Below are 25935 nucleotides of genomic sequence, written 5' to 3' on the forward strand. Positions count from 1 at the left end.
TACATAAAAAAGTCGTCAAAATAAAACACTGAATTGAAGAAAAAATTCAGCACATACATGTAATATTTTTCAAAGTTCTTAAAATAGTTACATTTATTGTTTCTGTCTGTATACACATACTGTTTATGATACAATGTAGTTTCAATTATTTAATAATGCCAGATGGCCTTGCTTTTCAGGAGGGTATGGAGGTGATATGATGTATTACAATGCTCGTGACATTATGTCATTCATGTGGACAAGTGTACATATCTAATTGTTTAATACACATTTAACTGTACTTAAAAAGAGCTAATCAAGAACAAATGAGGTAGTCCTGTGTTTTAGGATTGATTGATAGAAACACATGTTAATTCCTATTTTTAACTTCATCAGCTGTACAATTGCAGCTGCACTTAAACAACCACGGGCACCTTGCACCGCCAAAAAAAACCAAAACACACCATGCACATTGAGCTAACATTTTTTGAAAAAATAGTAGCTTAACTTAAAGAAAAAAATCAACGTTTGAACTGTTTGCTGTTGAAATTTTTTAAACACTAGATTAAAAATGTTGAATTCATTTTTGTACATATAATGTGTATGCATTTAATATTTTTGCTCTGTATTGATATATCGTGTATATATGTATATGAAAAATCTCTGTCAAGACTGTATTGTCACTTTGACAAAATGAAAATTAAAGGGTGAAGGTGGTTAAATGAGGCAATGTTGTGAATAGCATTGTGAATTTGGTCACCATTAAGAAAAAGGAGCGATTACAAATTGGTTTGGTTTGAACTTTGATTTGAATACCTTTCAACTACATGAACTAGTTCAACTAGGTGGGTTAAAAAATTATTTATGTGTATTCAATACCAGGGATAGTTGCATTTTTTGAACTTTAGAAAGTTGAGTTCATGACACAATTCTGAAAATTTTTGATTCAAACAACCAATGTAAGATTCTTATATATTTTTGAAATTTTAGTAAGCTGATGACTCATTTTAATAGGAAAGTTGCAAGGATCCCTGAAATAATTTATTTATAAAACTTTGTTTGTATTTTTTAACTGATCATAATTTCTTTTCAGCATTTTATTATAATTATATGCAATCATTGTGTATTTAGCATATAAAAATAAGTTTAATTTTATACAGAAAAAGATGTACTGTGAATAAAAAGAAAAAAATATTATTAAGAATTTAAAGACTATATCATAAAAATGACATTTGACATTTGAAGAAAGACTGTTAAAATATTCAAGGAACCTTCTGTGTTGGAGAATCATTCAAGGACAAGATATTTGAAGAACTTTTTCTAACAGTGACAATTCAACATGTCTGCTTATGGAAACGATTGTCATTTCTACTACAATTCTAACTGTTCAAAGGTAAGTAGCTTTTTTTATTTAGATGTACATGTACTTTTATAGATACATGTATATATATTTATTTAAGGTTTGCATTGGGGTAAAAGTAAGCTAGACAGTATAAATCCAGCAGCACAAACATAGCTAGGACATCTAGAGACCATGTTTAGTCTAACTCTAACATGTTAACAAACATGTATTTACTCAATATACATGAGTACTATATACAATCTACATATATTCAAAATGCATTGCATAATGCTCTCTTTATATATTTTTAGGATGTGTTAAGTATGATTGCTATTTAAATAAAAAGAAAATCAAGACTTTGACCAATAACAGTACTTCGACAGCCTTCAACAAGCTATTATGAGCTATAATTGACAATGGCACGGCAAAACAACAAGAAAAACCGGAAAACCAATATTAGAACAATCAAAAATAATATATTTATGTATATATGGTACAAAGCAACAAAAGACAACCACTGAACCACCAAAACATTTAAGAAGTGATGGTCAATTAACTTGTTTGTGCATTTTCAACCTTCGCTAACTTGTGTTATACATGTACATGTGTCAAATTTATATATACAAACTGCAAAAGTCAGCATGAGAGGTTTATAATATATAAACAGATTGACACAAAGCAAGAAAATAATAAAACAAAGATTCTCTATGACAAAACTTATACATGTTATATATATGCAAGAATATCCCTTAATCATGCATATGTTGATGCCAAATTTTATAAAAGACAAACAAAAAAAACCCAAAAAAACATCTGAACATATTAACTTATTCATGTTATTTTGAGTTAATCTAAGGGAAACAAATCATGCTTTATTTGTACTTTTTATATAAATGCATGGTACTATACACCTTGACTAAAATTGTTTTGACTTGTTAAATTTTTATATAATTTTTACAATATACATGTATAACTTTGAAAAGAAAAAAAATTGAACCAAGCAAGCAGGTTAAATTCAGAAAAATAAACATGATTAAAGACACATTTTAGTCGGGCTCAGAAAAAAATTGTTAGTGATGTCAACAGGGAAATGAGATCTAACATCAAAACTAAATTCTTATAAGCGAGTACCTGACCCTCCTAATTGAAGAGTTTAATTTGGGCAGGTTTTAGAAATTTGTATTGTATTACAAGTACATGTATATTGAATGATTCCAGGGTGAAAATTGTGCCTTTAGACATTGTGAAGCAGCTAAGAGTTCAATGGTGACATGTACATTCTGGCAACAAGGAATCTGCTCAAAAGCAAATTGTCCATACAGACATGCAGATCTGCCTCCCACTGATGTGTTTGAGGTATATTGGATTAGATGAATATACATTTGTATAGACCTAATTAGGCCATAGTTATTATATTTTTAGTTTTACGAAATTTTCTTACAAAACCAATGGGTAGGAAGACGAAAAAAAAAATAAAAAAAAATTCAAGATTTTATTTTTATTTTTTTTATTTTGTTTTACGGACACCTATAAAGAAAAGAATGGGTAGAAGAAGAAAAAACAACTTCCAAACAGAAGACCTTCCAAAAACAAACTGCAGAACTTCACAAATGATGACATGCGCTTGTGCTGTGACCATGGATTGATTTAATACTCTTCAATGTCAGTATCTATTTTTTTTTACAATACAACAGACATGACAATGACAGTTCAATGTTCATTTTTTGGACTTTTTAACTTTTTTGGCATTCCTAGTTGCAGGTTTCATTCCTCTACCAATGCATCCTTCACATATGGGCCACACAATACTGAAGTCTTCCTTGAGCTAAACTATTTTAGGATTGTTTGCAATGTCTTCAAAGTCCCCGCAAAAAAAGCAAAAATCATTGAAAACCTGTGTGATACCTATTTAAAATGAAAAATGAAAAAAATCTCAGAAATTGTTTTATTTATGCCAGTGATTCAATCATATCATACCACTTTTTCTGCCTTGTACATTTTTAATATATTTATATATATATAATAGGAATTTTGTTTTAAACTGAAAAAAACAATTTAGATTCCAAAATTGTTTGAGACTCCAATCATGTTTGTGTATGAGGGTTTTGATTCCCTCCTCTAGGAGACAATTCAAATGATATCCTGGGGCAAAGTTGGACAGACTATCCTAAGTAACTAAGATTCAGTCAGAGTGGACTGTTTGCTATTGGCTACTAATATGTTTTTTTCACATAAGAAAAAAATCTCAGACAGAAACTACTACAAAATCACAGCTATAAATAGTGTTTACATGCATTTCACCAACACACAAATGTTGCATACTTTCATATTTAAGAATTGCTTTTCGTCTTGATGAAATTCTAATTTAAAACTACATACCTGCATAATAAGTCACCTCCATCAGACTTTCACAGGACAAGGACTCCCTGACAATGACTTTGTCTTGATACACACACCCTGGAAACAGGACACTCCCACACACATAAAGCAGTTCCTCTTGGACTCTGATCAATGCTCTTTCCTGTTGTATGGTAAGCTTTGCAGCACTGTATACTACACGTCTCTTCCCACATGAGAAACAGATGACATACCCTCTAACGATCCACTGCTGTAAGCACTCTTGATTGGCTTCTCACTTACACCTTCAAGTTCATTTGATATTATTTGGCCAATAGATGTATCAGACTGCCCTTTTACAAATTTGTTCTTGATTACCACAAGATCAAAATCAAAAACAACTATGGACAGAACCACCGCGACATTCAAGTCCTTTCTAACATTGATCGCTAAGCGTAAATTCCTATTCTTTCAAGCGCTGTACATATTCGGATCGAAAGATACAACTAAAAACCAATTATTTTTTTGTACAGCAAAGCACCGCGGTGGGCCGAAATTTTTTTTTTTTTTAAATTGTTGTTTTCCAATTTAATTTTTGTTTCCAATTCGGCATAAGTTAGGGTCAGCTGATTCGTAAAACTAAAAATAAAAAAACTATGGCCTTAGGCCTGTGGTAGTTTGAAAAAAAAAATGTGTGTCTAAGATCATGAGTTCAAACCCCAGCTATGTCAAATCAATGACTGTTCAGATATTCAAGTCACAAAAAAATGCTGTACTTGTCTAGAAAATTATATATAACTTTTGCAAGGAGCAGGAATCTCATATCTGTTTGAAAAGTATCAATGATGTCATTGTTAAAGTCATCTTTAAGAATTTGAGTTATCTTCCTTTGTCAAGAATTAGCCAATGCTTTAAACAATGCAATATTTAATTTAATTCCCACTGATAAATTTAAGCAATCTTAACCCTTCAGTGCTTACAACATTTTACAAGGACTAGGCATAGTTTATATATATTAACAAAATCAAATTGACTGTTACAAAATGCAATTGTCTTTTAAACATTTTATACAAAATGATATCAATTAGACATTACCTTTTATGTCTAGAAATGCATGATAACCTTGTTAGTATTCAACTTAAAATCTTTCTATTTTTAGAGAAATAGACAAGGCATACCATGTTACTGGGAGAACCAACCAGTAGGTTGTACCCGTTCTAATTGTCAGTACCAACATTTTAAAACTCGACCAGTGGTTCCAGGTGCACCACCTTTGCAGACTCAGCCGATTTTATCAGGTAATTAAGAACAAACTGAGATATTGTTGATTAGCAAATTGGTTAATATACTGATAGACGCCAGGAAGGGTAGTTTTTCGACACATCAATTTGTTAGTAGGATCTTATATGAAAATAAAACTTTATAAATTTCTAGGTCGAAAAGGCTTTTCTAGAATTACCTTGATCAGTAATGCTCCAACCCACATACTTTCAAACCAAGAGTATAAGTATTTGCATACTTCAAGAGATAAAGAGAACTGAACTTATTATTATATATGAAATGTTCCTGTATTTTATCAATTTTTTTTGTGTTTTGTTAACTGTAAAAAAAGCTAAGACTAAGGGAAATAAATGTGACATAATTTAAATGTTTTGATTTGGTTACATATATATCTTAACAGGATTTTTATCTCCAACTCTTCCGTTTTCTTGTTGGCGAATGAAGTAGTTGAAGTAGTAATACTTTGAACCAATAGGTTTATACAGGACTGATATTAAGGATCTAATTTCTTTCCAATTTCCCTCAACTCTAATCTGAATTGACTAGGATTGTCAGTTTTCTTATCGTAGGTCGGTGGTTTTCTCCTGGCACTCTGGCTTCCTCCACCAATAAAAACTGACCGCCATAAAATAGCCTAAATGCAGTGCTTGAAAGTGACGTTAAAACACCAAAAATAAAAAATAAAAAAATAAAAATCAAATCTTTCAAATTTCCCATGTTTTTATCTTTAAATGTAAATAAACAAAAAATTGTAAAAATCCTTAGGGCTATTCCAGAAAAAAATGTATGGGGGGGTTGGAAGGCACATTATATTAATAATACATGGGTGATGGGTATCAGAGCAACTTTTCACACTATAATGCACTATAATTCTCAAATACAATTGTCTGGGTGGCAGGTGCTGACAAAAACTGCCTTCCAACACCCCCATACATTTTTTTCTGGAATAGCCCTTATTTACATTGTATCTTATTACCACACATATAAGGCACTCTCTTGATGCAAAAAAATATCTTTCATTGAAATCTCTTTACAGAAGAGTTGCCAGATACCAGTTTTCCTCCACCATTGTTTGGACAGCAGCCACCACAACAACTAACTGCAATACCTGGGGCACCAGTCATACAGCCTGTTGTTGTTCACTTCTCAGGTAAGTACCCAGGAAGGGGACAAGTCATGTAACATTTTGTTATTGGATATTCATGAAGGCAAATAATTTGTCATACTGTTAGCATTATGACATGTATTAGACAAACTAATGTTTTTCACTTCCATGGTATACATGTGACCAAGGCTGGTAACTTCATTTAAACTTCTTCCTTGCTCATGAAGTCACCTACTTCTGCATTGCACTTTACTTTTAATAACCGTAGGCAGGTAACCAGTTTTACTGCCACAAATTAAGATTTCTAAGGTTAAGAGTAACTTGTAGAAATATGTTGTGGTATTAATATGATAGCATAGGATATTGAAAATGAGGATTGAAGCTCTAGAGCAAAGAAACATTTAAATTCATAAGCATGATAGGTCTATAATAAAAACTGGCAAAGCATAGAATACTTAAGACTGAGCAACATGAGCATCATGAAAAATCTATGGTGCTTCGGAAAGTTAGCTCCAAGCTCTACAAATGAAGTGATGCTTTCACATAATTATTATTGCTCACAACAAACTATGTTCACACTCAGCTTGTCTGCTATTTAGTGATACAAGTAAAAAGACATATCAGTGCAAGTTTAAACATCTGATTGGTACACTATTGGTATTCAAAAATAAATGATAATTGATAGTTTATTTAACATGAAAAAGACAAGACTGAATAATTAGTACAAATAGTGTATTCTGAATTTTCCAAAAGATGATTTCACAATTTTTTTTTATTGATTTTCATGCAGACAGATTTTTTTCTCAGATTCATTTGTTTTTGTCGAAAAAGGGCACCACTGTACTATTAATATACGTATACAATATAAATAATAAGGTTAAAATCTTAAGAAGTTGTCATGATAAATTTTTCATATATATATGCTTTTTAATTTTTGTAGATTCTGAAGTTGAGAGTGACAAGAATTCACCTGTGAAAAGTAAGAAACTCTTAGAACCAGAAAGTACTAAAGTGAAATTACAGTCACTAGATTCAGCTAAAACTGACACAAACAATCTGTCATCATCAAGAACAGTCACAACTTCTGATCAATCATTTATGAGAACAGTCAAAGTATCTAACCAGTCATCTTTGAGAACAGTCACTGCTCCTAATAAGTCAACCTTGACTGCCGTAGCTCCATCCCAGACAATCACACCAATTCAGTCAGGCAAATCAGCTTTCACATCAGTGCAGCCTTCTTCAATTCAGGCCATCACTTCAATAAAGCCGGTATTACCACAGACAGTGCAGACTATCCCTGTTGTATCTAAGCAGGCAACGGTTGCTAGTATTCCAGATATAGACTACTTTATTGGCAGACCGTTTTTACCAAAGTTGAATAAGTCCCCTCCACGATCATCTCCAAAATATGATTCTAGTCCAGACAGAAGAAGTTATGACAGCAGATATAGCAGATCTCCCACCCCTAGAAGTTTGTCTCCATGGAGAAGACAATCAAGATCACCTTCACCTAGGAGAAGACGATCCCCATTTTACTCAAGAGATCGTAGTAGGTCACCGAGGAGATGGTCTCCCAGGTACAGAAGTCCCTCTCCACGACACAGAAGTACATCTCCAAGAAGGCGAACTCCTCCTAAAAATTCAGTATTCAGACCTCAGGACAGTTATTCACCAAATCGAAGACCCGTCCATGAACGTTTAAATAGAGATAGGAATTACCCATCAACATCTTTAAACAGGGGGCGACCTGCAGGTGTTCCACAGAAAAAAATCAATCTCAGTAAAATTAAAGATAAAACAGGTATATATATCCATAAAATTTAACATGTTTAATAGATATTATCTCTGATAGTTTTCATGGTATTATTGATACTTAACCAGATTGAAATTTAAAGGTTTAAAAGCTATGTATTTCAGAGTCCTTATCAATAAGACTTAATATTTATCTATAATACTGCTTGTTGATGACGATCAAAAGACAACTACAGGAAATGATCATTTTTATGCCCCACCTACGATAGTAGAGGGGCATTATGATTTCTGGTCTGTGGGTCCGTTCTTCCTTCGGTCTGTCCGTTCGTCCCGCTTCAGGTTAAAGTTTTTTGGTCAAGGTAGTTTTTGATGAAGTTGAAGTCCAATCAACTTGAAACTCAGTACACATGTTCCCTATGATATGATCTTTCAAATTTTAATACCAAATTAGTGTCTTGACCCCAATTTCACAGTTCACTGAACATAGAAAATGATAGTGCAAATTTCAGGTTAAAGTTTTTGGTCAAGGTAGTTTTTGATGAAGTTGAAGTCCAATCAACTTGAAACTTAGTATACATGTTCCCTGTGATATGATCTTTCTATTTTAAATGCCAAATTAGAGTTTTTACCCCAATTTCGCGGTCCACGTAACACAGAAAATGATAGTACGAGTGGGGCATCCGTGTACTATGGACACATTCTTGTTTGTTGATGTAATGTGTTTAGATTACACTTGTTTATGTTTTGATTATTCATTACATTTACAGAGAGTGAAGAGGACAACATTAAAGTCAAATCATTAGAGGAGATACAGCGAGCAAAGGCCTTGTTGTCAATGGGATTAATTGAACTAAAGAGTGGAAAAATTGTCAAAATTTGTAAGTATATAAATAAACTCATCATAGATACCAGGACTATTATTTTACACTTACACCAGACACGCGTTTCGTTTACAAACGACTCATCAGTGACGTTTAAATCAAAAATGTTTAAAACATCTGTAAAAGGCCAAATAAAGTACGAAGTTGAAGATCATTGAGATCCAAAAGTTCCTAAAAGTTTTGCCAAATACAGCTAAGGTATTCTATTCCTGAGGTATAGAGTAAAATATTGCAGCAATCTTGTTGAATGTATGGGGCCAAGAAAGTTTAAAACATGTTTGAGCAATGTGCATATATCATGTATATTGCAAATAAATGAATGTGTAATTTAAATAAGAGAAAATTTGGAGAAAACATAAAAAATTCTCATTAGAAAATATTTAATAAAAAAGGGAAACAAATTCCATCCTACACAGCTACTTTTGCACAGGTACTATTTCTGTACTTAAAATCTGTAGTATTGGAAATTTACTTTTAATATTTAGTACTATTTCTTTACTTTGGAATTATTGTAATATATAGGTACTTGTATTTTCCAGTACTTGATTTGTACTTAAAATATTGGTACAAAAATATTACCAACAAGAATCACAGTATTCCATGTTTGAACATCATATCTTTCTGAGATTGAAAAAAGACAAACTTTCAAAAGGCTGAAAATGTAACCGTGCAACCAAAAATCTGTAGTACTTAAATTTCAAGTACAAATTAAGTACTGTAAAATAAAGGTACCTAAATATTACAATAATTTTAAAGTAACAAAATAGTACTGAATACTAAAAGTAGATTTCCAATACTACAGATTTTTGGTACAGAAATAGTACCTATGCAAAAGTAGCAGTGTACTAAACTTTTGATGTGTAAAAAAGTTGCAGATTTGTTATTTTTATCAGCTTAAATATATTTCACCAGAATCTTATGATAATTTATAGCTGTATATATATGCTACGTATATATAACAGTTGAAAAAAGTCAATTTTATTTTTTGCATTTATCTTACAGGTGAAGCAAACAAGTACCAGGAGGAGGAGGAAGCAGAAGAAGAGAAGAAACCACCTCTAAAGAAAAAGAAAATCGTCAAGAAATTATCTGCCAAAAGTAAGAAAGTTGAAAAGAAACCAAAAGCCATAGTGAAAAAGGTGGAGAAAGTTGAAAAGAAAGAAGAAAGTGAGGAGGAGAAGGAAGAAGAAGAAGAAGAAATCTTTGAAGATGGAGATGATTTAGGGGAAGAACCAGAAATTGATATCTGTGAGGCTACAGAGGAGTGGGAAGGTAATTCAAGTGTTTAGGGAGATTTTGTTTTTCAGGGTAATATACATTTTCCATAATTTTGTTTTATAGAATTCTAGATATATTTTTGAAGTAAAAAAGTATATTCCACCAATTTTATAAAATTATGCTTTAGAAAAGAACTGTTCATTAATAGAAGAAAAATAATCCTATACAAAATTCATATTCATCTAGAGTATATTGAAATATTTAGATGGTATTTGCCCACAAAATATGGGAAAAAACATTTTTATATTTATGTTTTAATAAATTTAATGAAATTTAGTACCTTGATTTTAGCATACATGAAAAGTAGGAATTTGCAATGTTTGATTTAGAATTGATGTTGTAATTAATAAAAAGTAGAAAATTGAAATTATCTAGATATAAGAAGATGTTGTATGAGTGCCAGAAAAGTCTCCATCCAAGTCACAATTTGTAAAAAGTAAACCATTATAGGTCAAAGTACAGCCTTCAACACAAACTCTTGTGTGTCATGTGTATTGAAAAATATTACAACCTAGTCAGTGTTCTCCCCAGAAATTTTGGATAGCATCACATTTTGCGTTAAAAAAAATAACTGTATTTTTTTTAATGTCATTTAACGCGTCGCGTTGATGCTCTATTTCCTTTATATGTTTTAGTTTATATTGTTCAATTCATAACTGAGAATACAATTAAACTATAACCACAACAACAGTTGTTTCAGTTTATGTTTTCTTTATTCATTTATAGTTACAGAATTAATTTTTTTCTTTTGTGCCAAACAAAAATAAATATGTGGTTTCAGTTACCCAACAATAAGTCAAATGAATGAATGGTTCATTATACCTATAAGTGCAACTTGTATATATACAAAACTAAATATCTAGTACACAAAATTAACTATTTTTTATATTATATTAAGTAAAGATATTAAAAGTAGCAAAAAAAAATCAATTTAAAAACTTTTTTTTATCGTGTTTATGAAATTCATTGTTTCATGGCACTCAATGAATCAGTCCCAGTAGTTTCTTATCTTTACATTAGAATGATATGTATTTTTTTTAAAAGTTATCTAACAAATAGTCTGTTAATGCGTAGTTTTCCCTCTTGGTATATTTTTTTCTGTCTACTGTCCATCTGTTGTCATTATCGTGAAAATGCGGATTTTTGTCATATCTCGTCCGGTTCCTATCCGTAGTTTACACTAAAATGTGCAATGGCGGCCGTAGAAAAATATACGAAAATGAGTCCGAGAATAAACATTGTTTGACAAGAGATTGTGAATGAATAAGACGCTTTTAATACATTAAATGGATTAAACATAAACTTAAGCCAATTATGATAACTTTTTAAAGAAGTATTAAACTTATTTTAGCTGTAAACCAAAATTCTCGCTCTCGTATTACAGGAAGAGAAAGAAAGTAATTTTTGGAGAGTTGCACAAATAAACGATCTTTTAAAAAATAATAATAATCGTTTCAAGCTTTGAAATTTCTTAATACAAAACGTAGATTTTAAATTGTTTTATGATTGAATTTTCCATGTCGAAATTGGTGATTGCAGACACGTGGTATTAGTCATGTCACAAGTGTCAGCTTGGGATATTCGCATCCAAACAGTTATCACCCTGAGGGCAATTAACACCTAGCTATTTAATCTCTTAATTGCCTCTAGTGTCCGACTTAAAGGGATTACAATTAAAGGTGATATAACTTTTATGATCATAATCGATAATAGATGAAAGTTCGAAATTGAGGACAGGTAAAATAGCATCTTCAAAATAATTATAGCGTCGCGGGAATTATTATAGCATCACGGTGATAAAATATAGCGTCGCGGTACCGCGACGCTAAAACGGCCTGGGGAGAACACTGCTAGTCATATGAGTTTGTGATCCATTTTCTAACATAGTTGAATATAATATTTTAGAACAAGAATTCCAGAAGGAGGAGTCACAGGAAGAGGATGGAGAGGTCGAGGACGAATCAGAACAAGAGGAGGAGGAAGAAGGAGAGGAGTCTGAGTATGAACCTGTACAGTATCAACAAGATATAAGAAGGGCTGTCAGAAAGGGTAATCTATCAAAACATCTAACTGGGAGTATAGCTGATAATAAAAAATAAAGGATATGGAGTATCAATGCATGACACAAAATCAGTTCTTGCACAAACACAATGACGAGTCACTAATGGAAAGTCCTTTTGATTAAGAAATAATTGATGCAAGCTATACTATATTGTAGTTTTAACATGGGTAGGCATTATATTCTTGATTATTTTTGCCCGAGCGATAGCGATGATGTGCACCATTTATGAGTTTGAAAGTGATTTAAAGTTAAGGAAATATATAAGTGCATGATGATTTGATAAAATTCATTCTTCTGTCAATATACGCATGTGCAAACAAATTTTATTGGATTTAGAGCAGGGGTTTGTTCACAAAGCAAAAGAAGCACGTCATATTAGAATGTAAAATAAAACATAGGTCTTGAATATTTGTCTCAGTACTTTGAATTTAAATTTAAAATATTTTTTATGCCCCACCTACGATAGTAGAGGGGCATTATGTTTTCTGGTCTGTGCGTCCGTCCGTCTGTTCGTTCGTTCGTCCGTTCGTCCGTCTGTCCCGCTTCAGGTTAAAGTTTTTGGTCGAGGTAGTTTTTGATGAAGTTGAACTCCAATCGACTTCAAACTTGGTACACATGTTCCCTATGATATGATCTTTCTAATTTTAATGCAAAATTAGAGATTTTACCCCAATTTCACGGTCCACTGAACATAGAAAATGATAGTGCGAGTGGGGCATTCGTGTACTGAGGACACATTCTTGTTTCTTTTCTTTCAGAATTTTTATGCCCCGTCTACGATAGTAGTAGGGGCATTATGTTTTCTGGTTTTGAATCTTCAACACGCTGGATTTAATTTAAAGTTCTTTCTTTTTTCTTCAAGGGGGACTTCAGAAAAATCCAAGTTTACAGAATAATGGATCAGTATCAAATTTCTGACTAAATACTTATTTTCAGCATGTTTGAGTTTTAATGTATATATTTATAAACATAAATGTATTGCTTTTTATTTGATAGAAGATGTAGAGAAAAAGATTATTCACACAACTTCTCAAGTAAAAAGAAAAAGGAAAGTTATTGTGGATGAAGAAGAAAAGAAAAGCAAAGGTAAACATTGTTTATAAATTCATAAACAGGTCTTCATAATATATTGATTGATTGATTGATTGGTGTTAAATGCCACTTTCAGCACTATTGTGGTGTTGTGTTTTTATTGTGTGAAGAAGCCAGAGTGCCAAGAGATAACCACTGACCCTGAAAGGAAAACTGTCAATCTTACACCTCTTTAGAAATTGAAATAGGGGAGGAAGATGGGAAAAAAAACGAAAAATAAACTAGATTTTCAAGATTTAACTTTGCTATTTGAACAATCTAATACAAATAAGATTTTAATAGGAATTAGTTTATTGAAAATTGTATCATTATTTATAAAATCTGATCTGATATAAAGAAGGTGTTGCATACTCACATCTGTAAGAAAGAATAAAATCAATTCTTTAATTGTAAAGAAATAAGAGGTACCCATTAAATAATTCCTAGAGTTTTATAGGATTTTTTTAGTGGTATTGAAATCAGTTTATAGAATTAACTAGATTATGACGATGATGGATGGCTGTTTAAATGCTATATTACTTGTCCTCAATTTTCATCTATTATCGATTATGATCATAAAAATTATATCACCTTTAATTGTAATCCCTTTAAGTCGGACACTAAAGGCAATTAAGAGATTAAATAGCCAGGTGTTAATTGCCCTCAGGGTGATAACTGTTTGGATGCGAATATCCCAAGCTGACACTTGTGACATGACTAATACCACGTGTCTGCAATCACCAATTTCGACATGGAAAAATGCAATCACAAAAACAATTCGAAATCTTTGTTTTGTATAACGAAAATTCAAAAACGATTATTTTTTTAAAAGGTCGTTTATTTGTGCAACTCTCCAAAAAAATACTTTCTTTCTCTTCCGGTAATACGAGAGCGAGAATTTTGGTTTTGAGCTAAAATAAGTTTTATACTTCTTTAAAAAGTTATCATAATTGGCTTAAGTTTATGTTTAATTCATTTAATGCATTAAAAGCGTCTTATTCATTCACAATCTCTTGTCAAACAATGTTTATTCTAAGACTCATTTTCTTTAATTTTTCTACTGCCGCCATTGCACATTTTTGTGTAATCTACGGATCGGAACCGGACCAGATATGACAAAAATCCGCAATTTCACGATAATGACAACAGACGGACGGTAGACAGAAAAAATATACCAATAGAGAAAACTACGCATTAATAGACTATTTGTTAGATAACTTTGTTAAAAGTATGTATCATTTTGATGTAAAGATAAGAAACAACAGGGACTAATTCATTCAGTGCCATGAAACAATGAAATTCATAAACATGATAAAATTTTGTGTACTAGATATTTAGTTTTGTATATATATACAGGTTGCACTATAATGAACCATTCATTCATTTGACTTATTGATGGGTAACTGAAAGCACATATTTATTTTTATTTGGCACTAGAGGAAAAAAATAATTCTGTAACTATAAATGAATAAAGAAAACATAAACTGAAACAACTGTTTGTTGTTATAGTTTAATTGTATTAATGAATTGAACAATATAAACTTAAACATATAAAGGAAATAGAGCATCAACGCGACACGACAAATGACGTTATTTTTTTTTACGCAAAATGTGATGCTATCCAAAATTTCTGGGGAGAACACTGTATCTACATATATATAAATTTAAGATGTGGTATGATTGCCAATTATACAACTCTCCATCCAAGTCACAATGTATAAACAGTTAACAATTATAGGTCAAAGTACAGCATTCAACACAGAGCCTTGGCTCACACTGAACAGCAAGCTATAAAGGGCCCCAACATTACTAGTGTTAAACAATTCAAACAGGGAAACCAACTGTCTAAATTATATAAAAAAAAAACCAAGAAACACTTATAAATCACACCAAAAAACAACAACTAATGAACAAAAGATATGAATGTGATTTCACATTTCCATTCTATAGCTGTTTAAACGATCTTATTCTTTGCAGATACAACTAAAGTCAGTGTTCAAAGCCGATTAGGGCGTAAACTAAATACACCTGATGTTAGAAGCACTAAACATGCTAAACCACATCTGTCTCGTGACTCTGTTGAAGCTAAAGTTGGCAATCTTCAGAGATCACTGATCAAAGCTAGTGTAAAATCTAGGCTTGAGACGAAAAAAGGAAAACCTGAGGAAAAAGTTGACAATTTGACAAGGGGAACTATAAAATTATCTACTGGTAGTATAAAAAGTCGTCTGGGCATTGGTGCAAATGTTTCTTCCTCAAAATCTGACACAATAAGCTTAGAGCCCAGGAAAATTTCTATGAAAAGGACGATTGAAAATGATCAACAAGATGAGGTTAAGAAAGAGGTATTGAAAAAACGGAGATGGGGTCAAGGGTCGATTAAAAGCAGGCTCGGTGATAGTGCTAGTGACACAAGTGTTACAGATAGTGATCTTAAAAAGATCGTCATTGTCCGTAACTTAAGTGACGAGGACAGTTCTAGAGACGGAAATAGACAAAGAGAGATGAGGGAACCTGTACAATCATCGTCCAATGAAAATACAAGTCAGATTAAAAGTACATTATCTCGTATCAATAAAATCATTGAGGACAAAAAAGTGACTCAGGAACCTGGGACCCTTAACAAGGGTCGAGGTAAACTTAATGTCTGGAGTTCCAGAGTGTCAGAAACTATTGCAGCTGTTGCACCTACAAAGAAAGAGTCAAATATAGGTATGTGATAATTTGATTTTCATGGTTTGGTACTGTTAAGTAAAAACCTTTCAAGAAGCACATGTTAAATTGACGCATTTCGAATACATGTAGTATCATGCATACACTGCTTTGGTTTCGTCATTTTAAAGAAATATTTGTGGGATGATAAATTTGTAGCAAGTAGAAAACCACAAATTTAAATACATGATGGATTACTACTTTTGAGTCCTTCTAAATATCAGATATGTCTTCAAACTTCAAACGCAAAAATTGTTTCCGATGAAAATGATCAAATTTACAGTAATTTAAAAAATAGATGTAGTTGAGTGTGTAATGGAAAATTAACTTTTACACAAATGGGAGACAACTAATGTATGAAGAAAAGACCAATTTGATTAAAACACAGATTATGTGTCAAAGCCTTGCTTTCAAGGAAGTGACTGACATTCATTTATTTTACTTTCTGTTTTGATGACCTCAGGATCCCTGTAAAGGTCAAACTGATTTTCACTTCAAAAAAATTTGAGGCAGACATTTCTTTGGTTTTAGAAAAATAGAACGTAAGGTTTATTGGAGTATTGTCATGATTGTATGGTGTTTAGATTTTGAAAAAAAGATTTTTTTGGGGGAAAATGTAAAAAAAATCAAATTAATATTGTATTAATATAATTTATTGTAGATCTGTTTGATTCCTCCAGTAATGATTCCTTGGCTGCTGAGCCTGGAATGTTTAAAAAGGAAGCTAAAAAAGGTCCAAAGATAGAAAGGGCATTATATGTTCCTCCTGCTCGTAAACGTACAGGTATTTAAACATACAAAATATTTATCAGACTGTGTAGTAATTAAAACAATGGATTTAAGATTTTCTTTGCCTTAGCTATAGACACATGTAAGATAAGAAAAAAATGAATATATGTGTTTTAAAAGTTTACCAACAAATGTAAAAGAAGGTATACGACCAACAAATGAAAGAAGGTATACTGTGGAGTCATTATTATCTGGATTTCAATATAACGAGTGAACCATAAACTTTTTAAAATTTTCAAAGAATTTCAAATTTTTCATAGGCTTGTAAGCAGGCAATGGCAAAACCATGAAATCGAATATCCATAAAAAATGAATGAATCAAGAGTAATGCATCATGTGCATATATCAAAAAAGAAGAGGGTAAACACAATAAAGTACCTCAGCTGAAAAGAAACAAAGAGTCGTTCTTAAGATATTGTCTGTAGCAGTCAGGATTTGATATACATGTTTTATTGTTTGATTTGTTTTTCAGTGACAGAATATGGCTGTAAACATATAAAATAATGTTTTCCTATATTATTTTGTATGAATATTTTGAGGTCTGATTTAATATAAGTTCATCTAATGCTATTGTTTTTACCATGTTGTTTTGATAATTATGTTCATGATCATGATTTATTTTTCAGTTACTTCTTATGAAGAAGAATATGATGACAGCAGTATTTCACCTCCTAAAAAATCTCATAAAAAACATAAGGAAAAGGTAAGAGGTGTTCCATAATAGGATGAGCGTGTCATGTGTGTGGGGAAGAAGGAGTTTGGGTTCACTTTATGAAAACCGATATGGCCTACGATATAAAATTTTCAAAATTTTAAATGATTCTTGAAGGAAAAAAACAAAAACAAACCAATTATTTTGTGGTCTCCCTGTAGCCAAACCTTTCTGTCATCACCATATGATTGGTTCTTGCTGCCCCAAAATAGTTAATCTAGTGCAAAAAACATCAATTTTGACAATTTCTGTCATATTTCTTGACCTGCAAGATTGAGAGATGTTAATAGAATATCCTACTGTGCATCCAATAAAAACATTAGCCATGAAAGTAGGGTGAAAGTGATTTGGGTACAGCAGACTTAAGGTCATTTCCATAAAAAAAATCCTGACTTTCCAATTTTTACTGAATTTTTGGCTTCACCTTGACTGAGATTATTCACTCCCAAAGCATATTTTTATAATTAACTCAATTAGTAGTTATACACTCGAGATTTTGCACTGTTTTGGCAGTATTAAGCCTCTGTATTGTGTGTGCCAAACACTATTACCATGCAGTAATACCAGTTTTTTTATGACCGCAAAAATTGAAATTTGTTGGTCGTATAGTGGTATCAAGTTGGCGTCGTCGTTGTCCAAAGACATTTGGTTTTCACACTGTAACTTTAGTAAAAGTAAATAGAAATCTATGAAATTTTAACACAAGATTTATGACAATAAAAGGGAGGTTGGGATTGATTTTGGGTGTTTTGGTTCCAACAGTTTAGGAATTAGGGGCCAAAAAAGGCCCAAATAAGCATTTTTCTTGGTTTTTGCACAATAACTTTAGTATAAGTAAACAGGAATCTATGAAATTTTAAAATATGGTCTATGACCACAAAAGGAAGTTTGGGATTGATTTTTGGAGTTTTTGTTCCAACAGTATAGGAATTAGGGGCCAAAAACAGGTCCCAACTAAGCATTTTTCTTCGTTTTTGCACAATAACAGAATAACTTTAGTATAAGTTAATAGAAATCTATGAAATTTTGACACAAGGTTTATGACCACAAAAAGAAGGTTTGGATTGATTTTGGGAGTTTTGGTCCCAACGAATTAGGGTCCCAAAGGGTCCAAAATTAAACTTTGTTTGATTTCATTAAAAAATGAAGTATTGGGGTTCTTTGATATGCCAAATCTAACTGTGTATTCAGATTCTTAATTTTTGGTCCTGTTTTCAAATTGGTCTACATTAAGGTCCAATGGGTCCAAAATTAAACTTCGCTTGATTTTAACAAAAATTGAATTCTTGGGGTTCTTTGATATGCTGAATTCAAACATGTACTTAGATTTTTGATTATGGGCCCAGTTTTCAAGTTGGTCCAAATCAGGCTTCAAAATTATTATATTAAGTATTGTGCAATAGCAAGAAATTTTCAATTGCACAGTATTCTGCAATAGCAAGAAATCTACAATTTCACAGTATTGTGCAATAGCAAGAAATCTTCAATTGCACAGTATTGCACAATAGCAAGAAATATCTAATTGCACAATATTGCGCAATAGCAAGAAAGGAGAAGGTTCACGAAGGCTTAAATTGGCCCTGAATTTTTAATGTTTTTTAAATCGGGCCAAAATATTACAAATTTCACGTAGAAATACTTGTGATAATACTATTAAGACTAACAAAAAGTTTCTAGCACTTTCCTTTACAATTTATGGAGCTATGACCCCTTAAATAAACATAATTTGTATTAAAAGGTCAATTTTGGTACTTTTTTCCATAATTTTCAAATGATTTTGGCATAACTAACCTTGGCCGCCATCTACGATCCAAAAAGTTTTTATATTGATGAAATCTATATCAAAATTGGAATCTTTTGGTTACAACACATTTTGGATCGTAGGTGGCGGCCAAGGTGTTTTTAAAGCTTTGAGGTTTCAAAAATGCACAAAACCATCATATTTTGACAAAATGTCCAAAATAGGCTTACTTTGGAGAATATTATGTTCTCTTATGAAAAGAACTGATATATTTAGCATTTAGACTTTTGAAATACAACCATTTACGAATCAAATTGAGACCTTTGTTGTGTTTTATGATAAAGTTGATATTTTAGGCCATTTTGTGCCATTAGTGAACCTTGTCCTTTTGAATTGCACAGTTTTGCGCAATAGCAAGAAATATCCAGTTGCACAGTATTGTCCCGTTTTCAAATTGGTCTACATTAAGGTCCAAAGGGTCAACAATTAAACTTTGTTTGATTTCAACAAAAATTAAATATATGGAGTTCTTCAATATGCTGAATCTAACCATGTATTTAGATTTTTATACGGCCGCAAAAATTGAAAATTTTTTGGTCGAATATTGGTATGATGTTGGCGTCGTCATCTGTGTCGTCGTCGTCGTCGTCCGAATACTTTTAGTTTTCACACTCTAACTTTAGTAAAAGTGAATAGAAACCTATGAAATTTTAACACAAGGTTTATGACCACAAAAGGAAGGTTGGGATTGATTTTGGGAGTTTTGGTCCCAATATTTTAGGAATTAGGGGCCAAAAAGGGCCGAAATAAGCATTTTCTTGGTTTTTCGAACTATAACTTTAGTTTAAGTAAATAGAAATCTATGAAATTTTGACACAAGGTTTATGACCACAAAAGGAAGGTTGGGATTGATTTTGGGATGTTTGGTTTCAACAGTTTAGGAATAAGGGGCCAAAAAAGGGCCAAAATAAGCATTATTCTTGGTTTTCGCACAATAACTTTAGTATAAGTAAATAGAAATCAATGAAATGTAAACACAAGGTTTATGACCACAAAAGGAAGGTTTGGATTGATTTTGGGAGTTGAGGTCCCAACAGTTTAGGAATTAGGGGCCAAAAAGGGGCCCAAATAAGAATTATTCTTGGTTTTCGCACCATAACTTTAGTATAAGTAAATAGAAATCTATGAAATTTAAACACAAGGTTTATGACCATAAAAGGAAGGTTGGGTTTGATTTTGGGAGTTTTGGTCCCAACAGTTTAGGAATAAGGTGCCCAAAGGGGCCAAAATTGAACTTTGTTTGATTTCATCAAAAATTGAATAATTGGGGTTCTTTGATATGCCGAATCTAACTGTGTATGTAGATTCTTAAGTTTTGGTCCCGTTTTCAAATTGGTCTACATTAAGGTCCAAAGGGTCCAAAATTAAACTTAGTTTGATTTTTACAAAATTTGAATCCTTGGGGTTCTTTGATATGCTGAATATAAAAATGTACTTAGATTTTTTATCATTGGTCCAGTTTTCAAGTTGGTCCAAATCGGGGTCCAAAATTAAACTTTGTTTGATTTCATCAAAAATTGAATAATTGCGGTTCTTTGATATGCCAAATCTAACTGTTTATGTAGATTCTTAATTTTTGGTCCCATTTTCAAATTGGTCTACATTAAGGTCCAAAGGGTCCAAAATTAAACTAAGTTTGATTTTAACAAAAATTGAATTCTTGGGCTTTTTTGATATGCTGAATCTAAACATGTACTTAGATTTTTGATTATGGACCCAGTTTTCAAGTTGGTTCAAATCAGGATCCAAAATTATTATATTAAGTATTGTGCAATAGCAAGAAATTTTCAATTGCACAGTATGCAACAATAGCAAGAAATCTCCAATTGCACAGTATTGTGCAATAGCAAATATTTTCAATTGCACAGTATTGCGCAATAGCAAGAAATATCTAATTGCACAATATTGTGCAATAGCAAGAAATTTTTAATTGGAGTTATCTTTCTTTGTTCAGAATAGTAGTTGAATCAACTTAAATCATTGTTTTATACAATATACAATGTATATTCACTTTTACTACCAACCAATCTTTACCATTCAGTGATAACAAGCACTTTATTTTACACTTTAATATTTTATGATGTATTTAAAAGAGTAGTTATTGTTGCAAACTCCATTAGAAATTTGAATTGATATCAGTTTTGGAAAAAGGGAAAGGGGGATGTGAAAACAAAACTGGGTGGGGGGTTAAATTTTTCTTATTTCAGATTTCATAAATAAAAAGAAAATTTCTTCAAACATTTTTTTGAGAGGATTAATATTCAACAGCATAGTGAATTGCTCAAAGGCAAAAAAAAAAAAATTCAGTTCATTAGACCACATTCATTCTGTGTCAGAAACCTATGCTGTGTCAACTATTTAATTTTAGATTTAAATAAGTTTGAAGAAGAAATCTTTAATTGATTTGTAAAATCTTGACATTTGTTTTGTGTAAAAAACCCATATAATGTCAAAAATTTGATCACAATCCAAATTCAGAGCTGTATCACGCTTGAATGTTTTGTCCATACTTGCCCCAACTGTTCAGGGTTCGACCTCTGCGGTCGTATAAAGCTGCGCCCTGCAAAGCATCTGGTTCGAATTTCAATTTTGAAGCTCATAGTTGGGCTCGAATTGCACCTTTAACCTGAGAAACATGACAATGAAAAGTTTATGGTTGAGAGAACAAGCATCAATTTCAAAATGCATATCATAGGTTAATCTCTAAAAGAGCCATTGGAGGCAAAAACAGTATTTTGGGCAGTGGTCATATTATTACAGCCCCAACAGGATATAAGAATAAGAAAAAGATGCATATTTTTAATAGGTTCAGAAATCATAGATATCATTTATCATCTCTTTTTAGGAAAAAAATAAATATTTATTTAACCCCAACAGCCTCCATTTTTATAATGTGAATATGCACTTAATTTTGCATAGAAAAAAAGTTGTATTGCTCCTAGTGCAGATTTTGTATTTCGAATATTCAATTATTAGTATACAGTATAGAATTTTTGACTGATTAACATTTTTTATTACAGAAATCTGAGCCAGAAAGTATCAAGACATATTCTCAGATAATGGAAGAAAAAAGGAAGAAACTTGAGAAACAAAGAGAAAAGAAGGCTAAAACTGAAGAAAAGTCTAAAAGAAAGAAAATTACTCCTATTGGTTTCAGTGATAAGGAAAATGGTAACTCTTTTTTTTTATACACAACCCCTTCTCTCATAGTCTTACTGTTAATCTGTATATAAATAATTCTAGATAGATTTAAAAGAATCTTCTGCTTGTAAATATTATTCCAAGACTAAATAATCCTTTCTTTGACTCTATAGGCTTCGGACACTTATAAAGTTTGTTCCACATATTTATCTATATATTGAGTCTTTTCAAAAGTAGACATTATTGTCTTGTACATATTGTTAGTACGTCTATCTCTAAATTGCTGCACAGTGAAACATTTATACATGTCAAATGTTAAATGTTATAGGTCAAAGGTTCCGATACAAATTCACGAAGAAAATTTTGTCTAAAAGATCAATGTTTTATTACATTGGTTGCAATGAAATGTTGTTTTCTAAGTAAAATAAAAACTGAATTATTACACATACATGTATGGAAAAAAATCCTGTAGGAACACATGTGAACGGAAACTCATATTACTCTCATTTATCAAATCCTGTAATTTCACTCTGTCATACACCTGTTGGTGAAAAAGGGTAAAGTTCCTTACGTTTTTTAATTTATTTACTGTGGTATTTGTTTGATTTCGTGGATACCAGAGATTTGTCGTTTCTGGACCTGCTATTACTATATTGTATGTGTTTTGCTCATTATTAAAGGCTGCACTTTGACTTATAGTTGTTTACTACTTTATCATTTGGTCTCTAGTGAAGAGTTGTCGCAATGGCAATCATATCATCTTTTATTTTTATATAGATGCATAAGAGAAAGATGACTGTACTACTGTAAATTACAGAATAACAAAGTATCACCATTTAAGGAGGTAGACCTAGGTTAAGGGAAACAACTCTTAAAATCATCAATACGTTTGTGTCAACCATTTTCAAAAATATATTCTAAGCTTCTAGGTTACATAGATTATTTTCAATCTGTTTCAGGTAAATGCTTAAAATTCATTGATGAAACTTGACTTTAACAAACACATAACTGATTTAAAGAGTTATCTCCCTGAACCAAGGTCTACCTCCTTAAATAGAACAGAAACATGTTTGGTAAACTTGAGATATTGAAAAGAGGAAATAAGATAATGAGTAACAACTTTTAATATAAAGAGATCAACTGGCACAGAATCAAATTTATATGTTCAACCACTTACAAATATACAAGTATTAACTATCGCAAAACCATGAAAACAGATTTAGAGTTGTTCCAAATAATTTACATGGGACCCAGGGAAGGCAACTTTAATTTGCCACAATTGGTGGTGTGAAATATTTTGTGGACTGACCTAAAATGTATGCAGGACTCTCAAATTGCATCTATGGGTGGTTACTGTGTTATTAAAGTTCCTTCCCTGGGTGTCATGTATGTTTAATATTTTATTTCTTTCTAACTTTTAATACTTTTATTTACAGAAACGATTTTGAATGAAATAGCAGAACCAAAGAAGTCTCCAATAAAAACAGAGGTACCAGATACAAAGAGTGGTTTGTTGGACTCATTCAGCTTTACTCTTCAAGAAACCACTGATACTAGTAATCCAGCTCAGTCTGACCAAGTTGATAGTTCTACAGAGCATTTAGAATTGTTTTCAACTTCAGTTCCTGAAAATTCCAAAGAAGATACTGACGATCTTCTTGAAATGTAAGAATTTTTACACTCATATTGTAAATTGTTAATTGAACATACAGTTTGTGGTGACTTTTACAACCTTTTTTTATTAAGCATTTATATGAAGGTCTTTTTAGGGTTTAACGAATAGATTGATGGAAAAAAAGTACAGAAATATTTCGAATTTGAGACAAACAAAGAGAGCAGAAAAATAGACGAAAAAAATACAAAATAGAGAATGATGGTGTGCTAAAATGTATAGAAAAGAGAATAATAGGCACAATGACAAAAAATCATCCAAAAATTAATGAATTAAGAAATGAAGGTCCTTCCATCCAGACCATTTTATATCTGCAAAGGTTTTAGGTAGTCATTGTACATGTTGTAAATTCCATTGTCAAATCTTATAGTTATCTTTTAACAGACATGATAAGTAACAAAATGTGAAACAACAAAACAAACTGCCTGAATTATGACGAAAACAATAAAGTATAAAGAAATATAACTCACAGCAGTCAACAACAACCACTGAAAAAATGCTTCAGACATCAATAGGCATTGCAGAATGTGGCAGGTGTAAAGTGTTTGTGAGCATAAAACTCTTCAAAAAAGAACTTGCATGACATATATTAGGTCCTTCATTAGAATTGAGCATATTACTTGTCTTACAATTTGACTTCAAAAGATGAGGTAAACATCAATAATAGTAATGTATACAACTGCTTGAATGTACAAATCTTTGTGTCATTGTTATTATATACTAAAATTTTACATTTATTTCAACAATGAATATATCAATTAATGTGACTATGATAACATTACAGGTCACCTACCAAGAAGACAAGTGATGACTCATGGTTAGAGTTCAGTAAAGAAGATTTAGACATGACAGGATGTGAACCTGCCGACGATGATGACCTTCTCAGGGAAATTGATGAATTATTGGCATGAGGCTATAGATATATATTGACACAACAATTTTTATGACAACCCAAGACATGGAAATTTTATAAGACTGTGATAATTTTAAATTCTTCAGTGCTATATTGTGCATAAAAAACAGATGTTAGGTTTACAGAAGATGAATTATGATATTTTTAATCGAAGATTACAATAATGAAGATCATGTAGAAGTAAATCTACTGACATAAATTTCCCGATGAATTTAAGAATATAATTCAAATTGGATTGATTTTGTTTATATAAGATAATCATTGCTGGGCAAAACAATGGTCTACTTTTAAAGTGCAATATTATAAACAACAGATCAATAAATAAACATTTTGATCTCAATACCACAAATTGTATAGAAACAAGATGAATGTGTATATAATTTGTTGATCTCTTACACATTAAAAAATGTTACTCATTTTCGTATTTTTTCTGAACAATTTCTCCAGGTTACCAATTATGTTGTGTCTTTATTATGATAAAAAAATTGATATTCTGTTATTTACTTAGGGCTATTCCAGAAAAAAATGTATGGGGGGGTTGGAAGGCACATTGTATTAATAATACATGGGTGATGGGTATCAGAGCAACTTTTCACACTATAATGCACTATAATTCTCAATTACAATTGTCTGGGTGGCGGGTGCTGACAAAAACTGCCTTCCAACCCCCCCCCCCCCCCCCCCCCCCCATACATTTTTTTTCTAGAATAGCCCTTAAGTAATCTTTCTCTTACATTCTGTTGTCTGCTACCAAATTGGGTTCTTTGTTTTAGACTTTTTTATTGGATACCTAAGCTTTACAAAATTCCATACACACAACAGTACATTGCTGGCTCATCTGCATGTTAGACTAAAGAATTGTCCATTAGATTGACAAAGATTCCTCTCATTAAATGAGGGTCTTCAGAAATACTGTGAAACTGTTGACTGGCACAGTGCGTGGTATTATTAACCATTTGTGGATTCTAAAAAACTCTAATGGATATTTTTAAATCTTGATCTTTCTATGAAATCATTTCTAACTTTAATTTTTCCCACCCTGTATACCACCATTCCCAATGTGAAATTAAAAAAAAATTGTCTAAAGAAAAAATACACAATGGT

General features: G+C 31.7%; 1 protein-coding gene across 1 annotated transcript; it reads left to right on the forward strand.

Annotated features, from left to right (window-relative positions):
* The first annotated feature begins 1179 nt into the window (after positions 1-1179).
* On the forward strand, positions 1180-25248 carry LOC143083370 (uncharacterized). The gene is made up of 15 exons (XM_076259625.1): positions 1180-1372; positions 2540-2677; positions 4818-4956; positions 5976-6089; positions 6985-7848; positions 8567-8677; positions 9683-9952; positions 11864-12007; positions 13017-13106; positions 15069-15803; positions 16465-16587; positions 17219-17295; positions 22126-22276; positions 23683-23911; positions 24703-25248. Exons 1-15 carry the CDS (start codon positions 1319-1321, stop codon positions 24827-24829), a joined length of 3366 nt encoding a protein of 1121 aa, XP_076115740.1. The 5' UTR covers positions 1180-1318; the 3' UTR covers positions 24830-25248.
* Positions 25249-25935: the final 687 nt, after the last annotated feature.

The sequence above is a fragment of the Mytilus galloprovincialis genome, chromosome 7 (genome assembly GCF_965363235.1).
Source record: "Mytilus galloprovincialis chromosome 7, xbMytGall1.hap1.1, whole genome shotgun sequence".
NCBI lineage: Eukaryota > Metazoa > Mollusca > Bivalvia > Mytilida > Mytilidae > Mytilus > Mytilus galloprovincialis.

Coding starts and splice junctions, on each gene's coding strand:
- LOC143083370 (XM_076259625.1), top strand. CDS start 1,319: ATGTCTGCTTATGGAAACGATTGTCATTTCTACTACAATTCTAACTGT. Junction 7,849..8,566: donor TAAAATTAAAGATAAAACAG/GTATATATATCC, acceptor TTACATTTACAG/AGAGTGAAGAGGACAACATT. Junction 15,804..16,464: donor AAAGAAAGAGTCAAATATAG/GTATGTGATAAT, acceptor AATTTATTGTAG/ATCTGTTTGATTCCTCCAGT.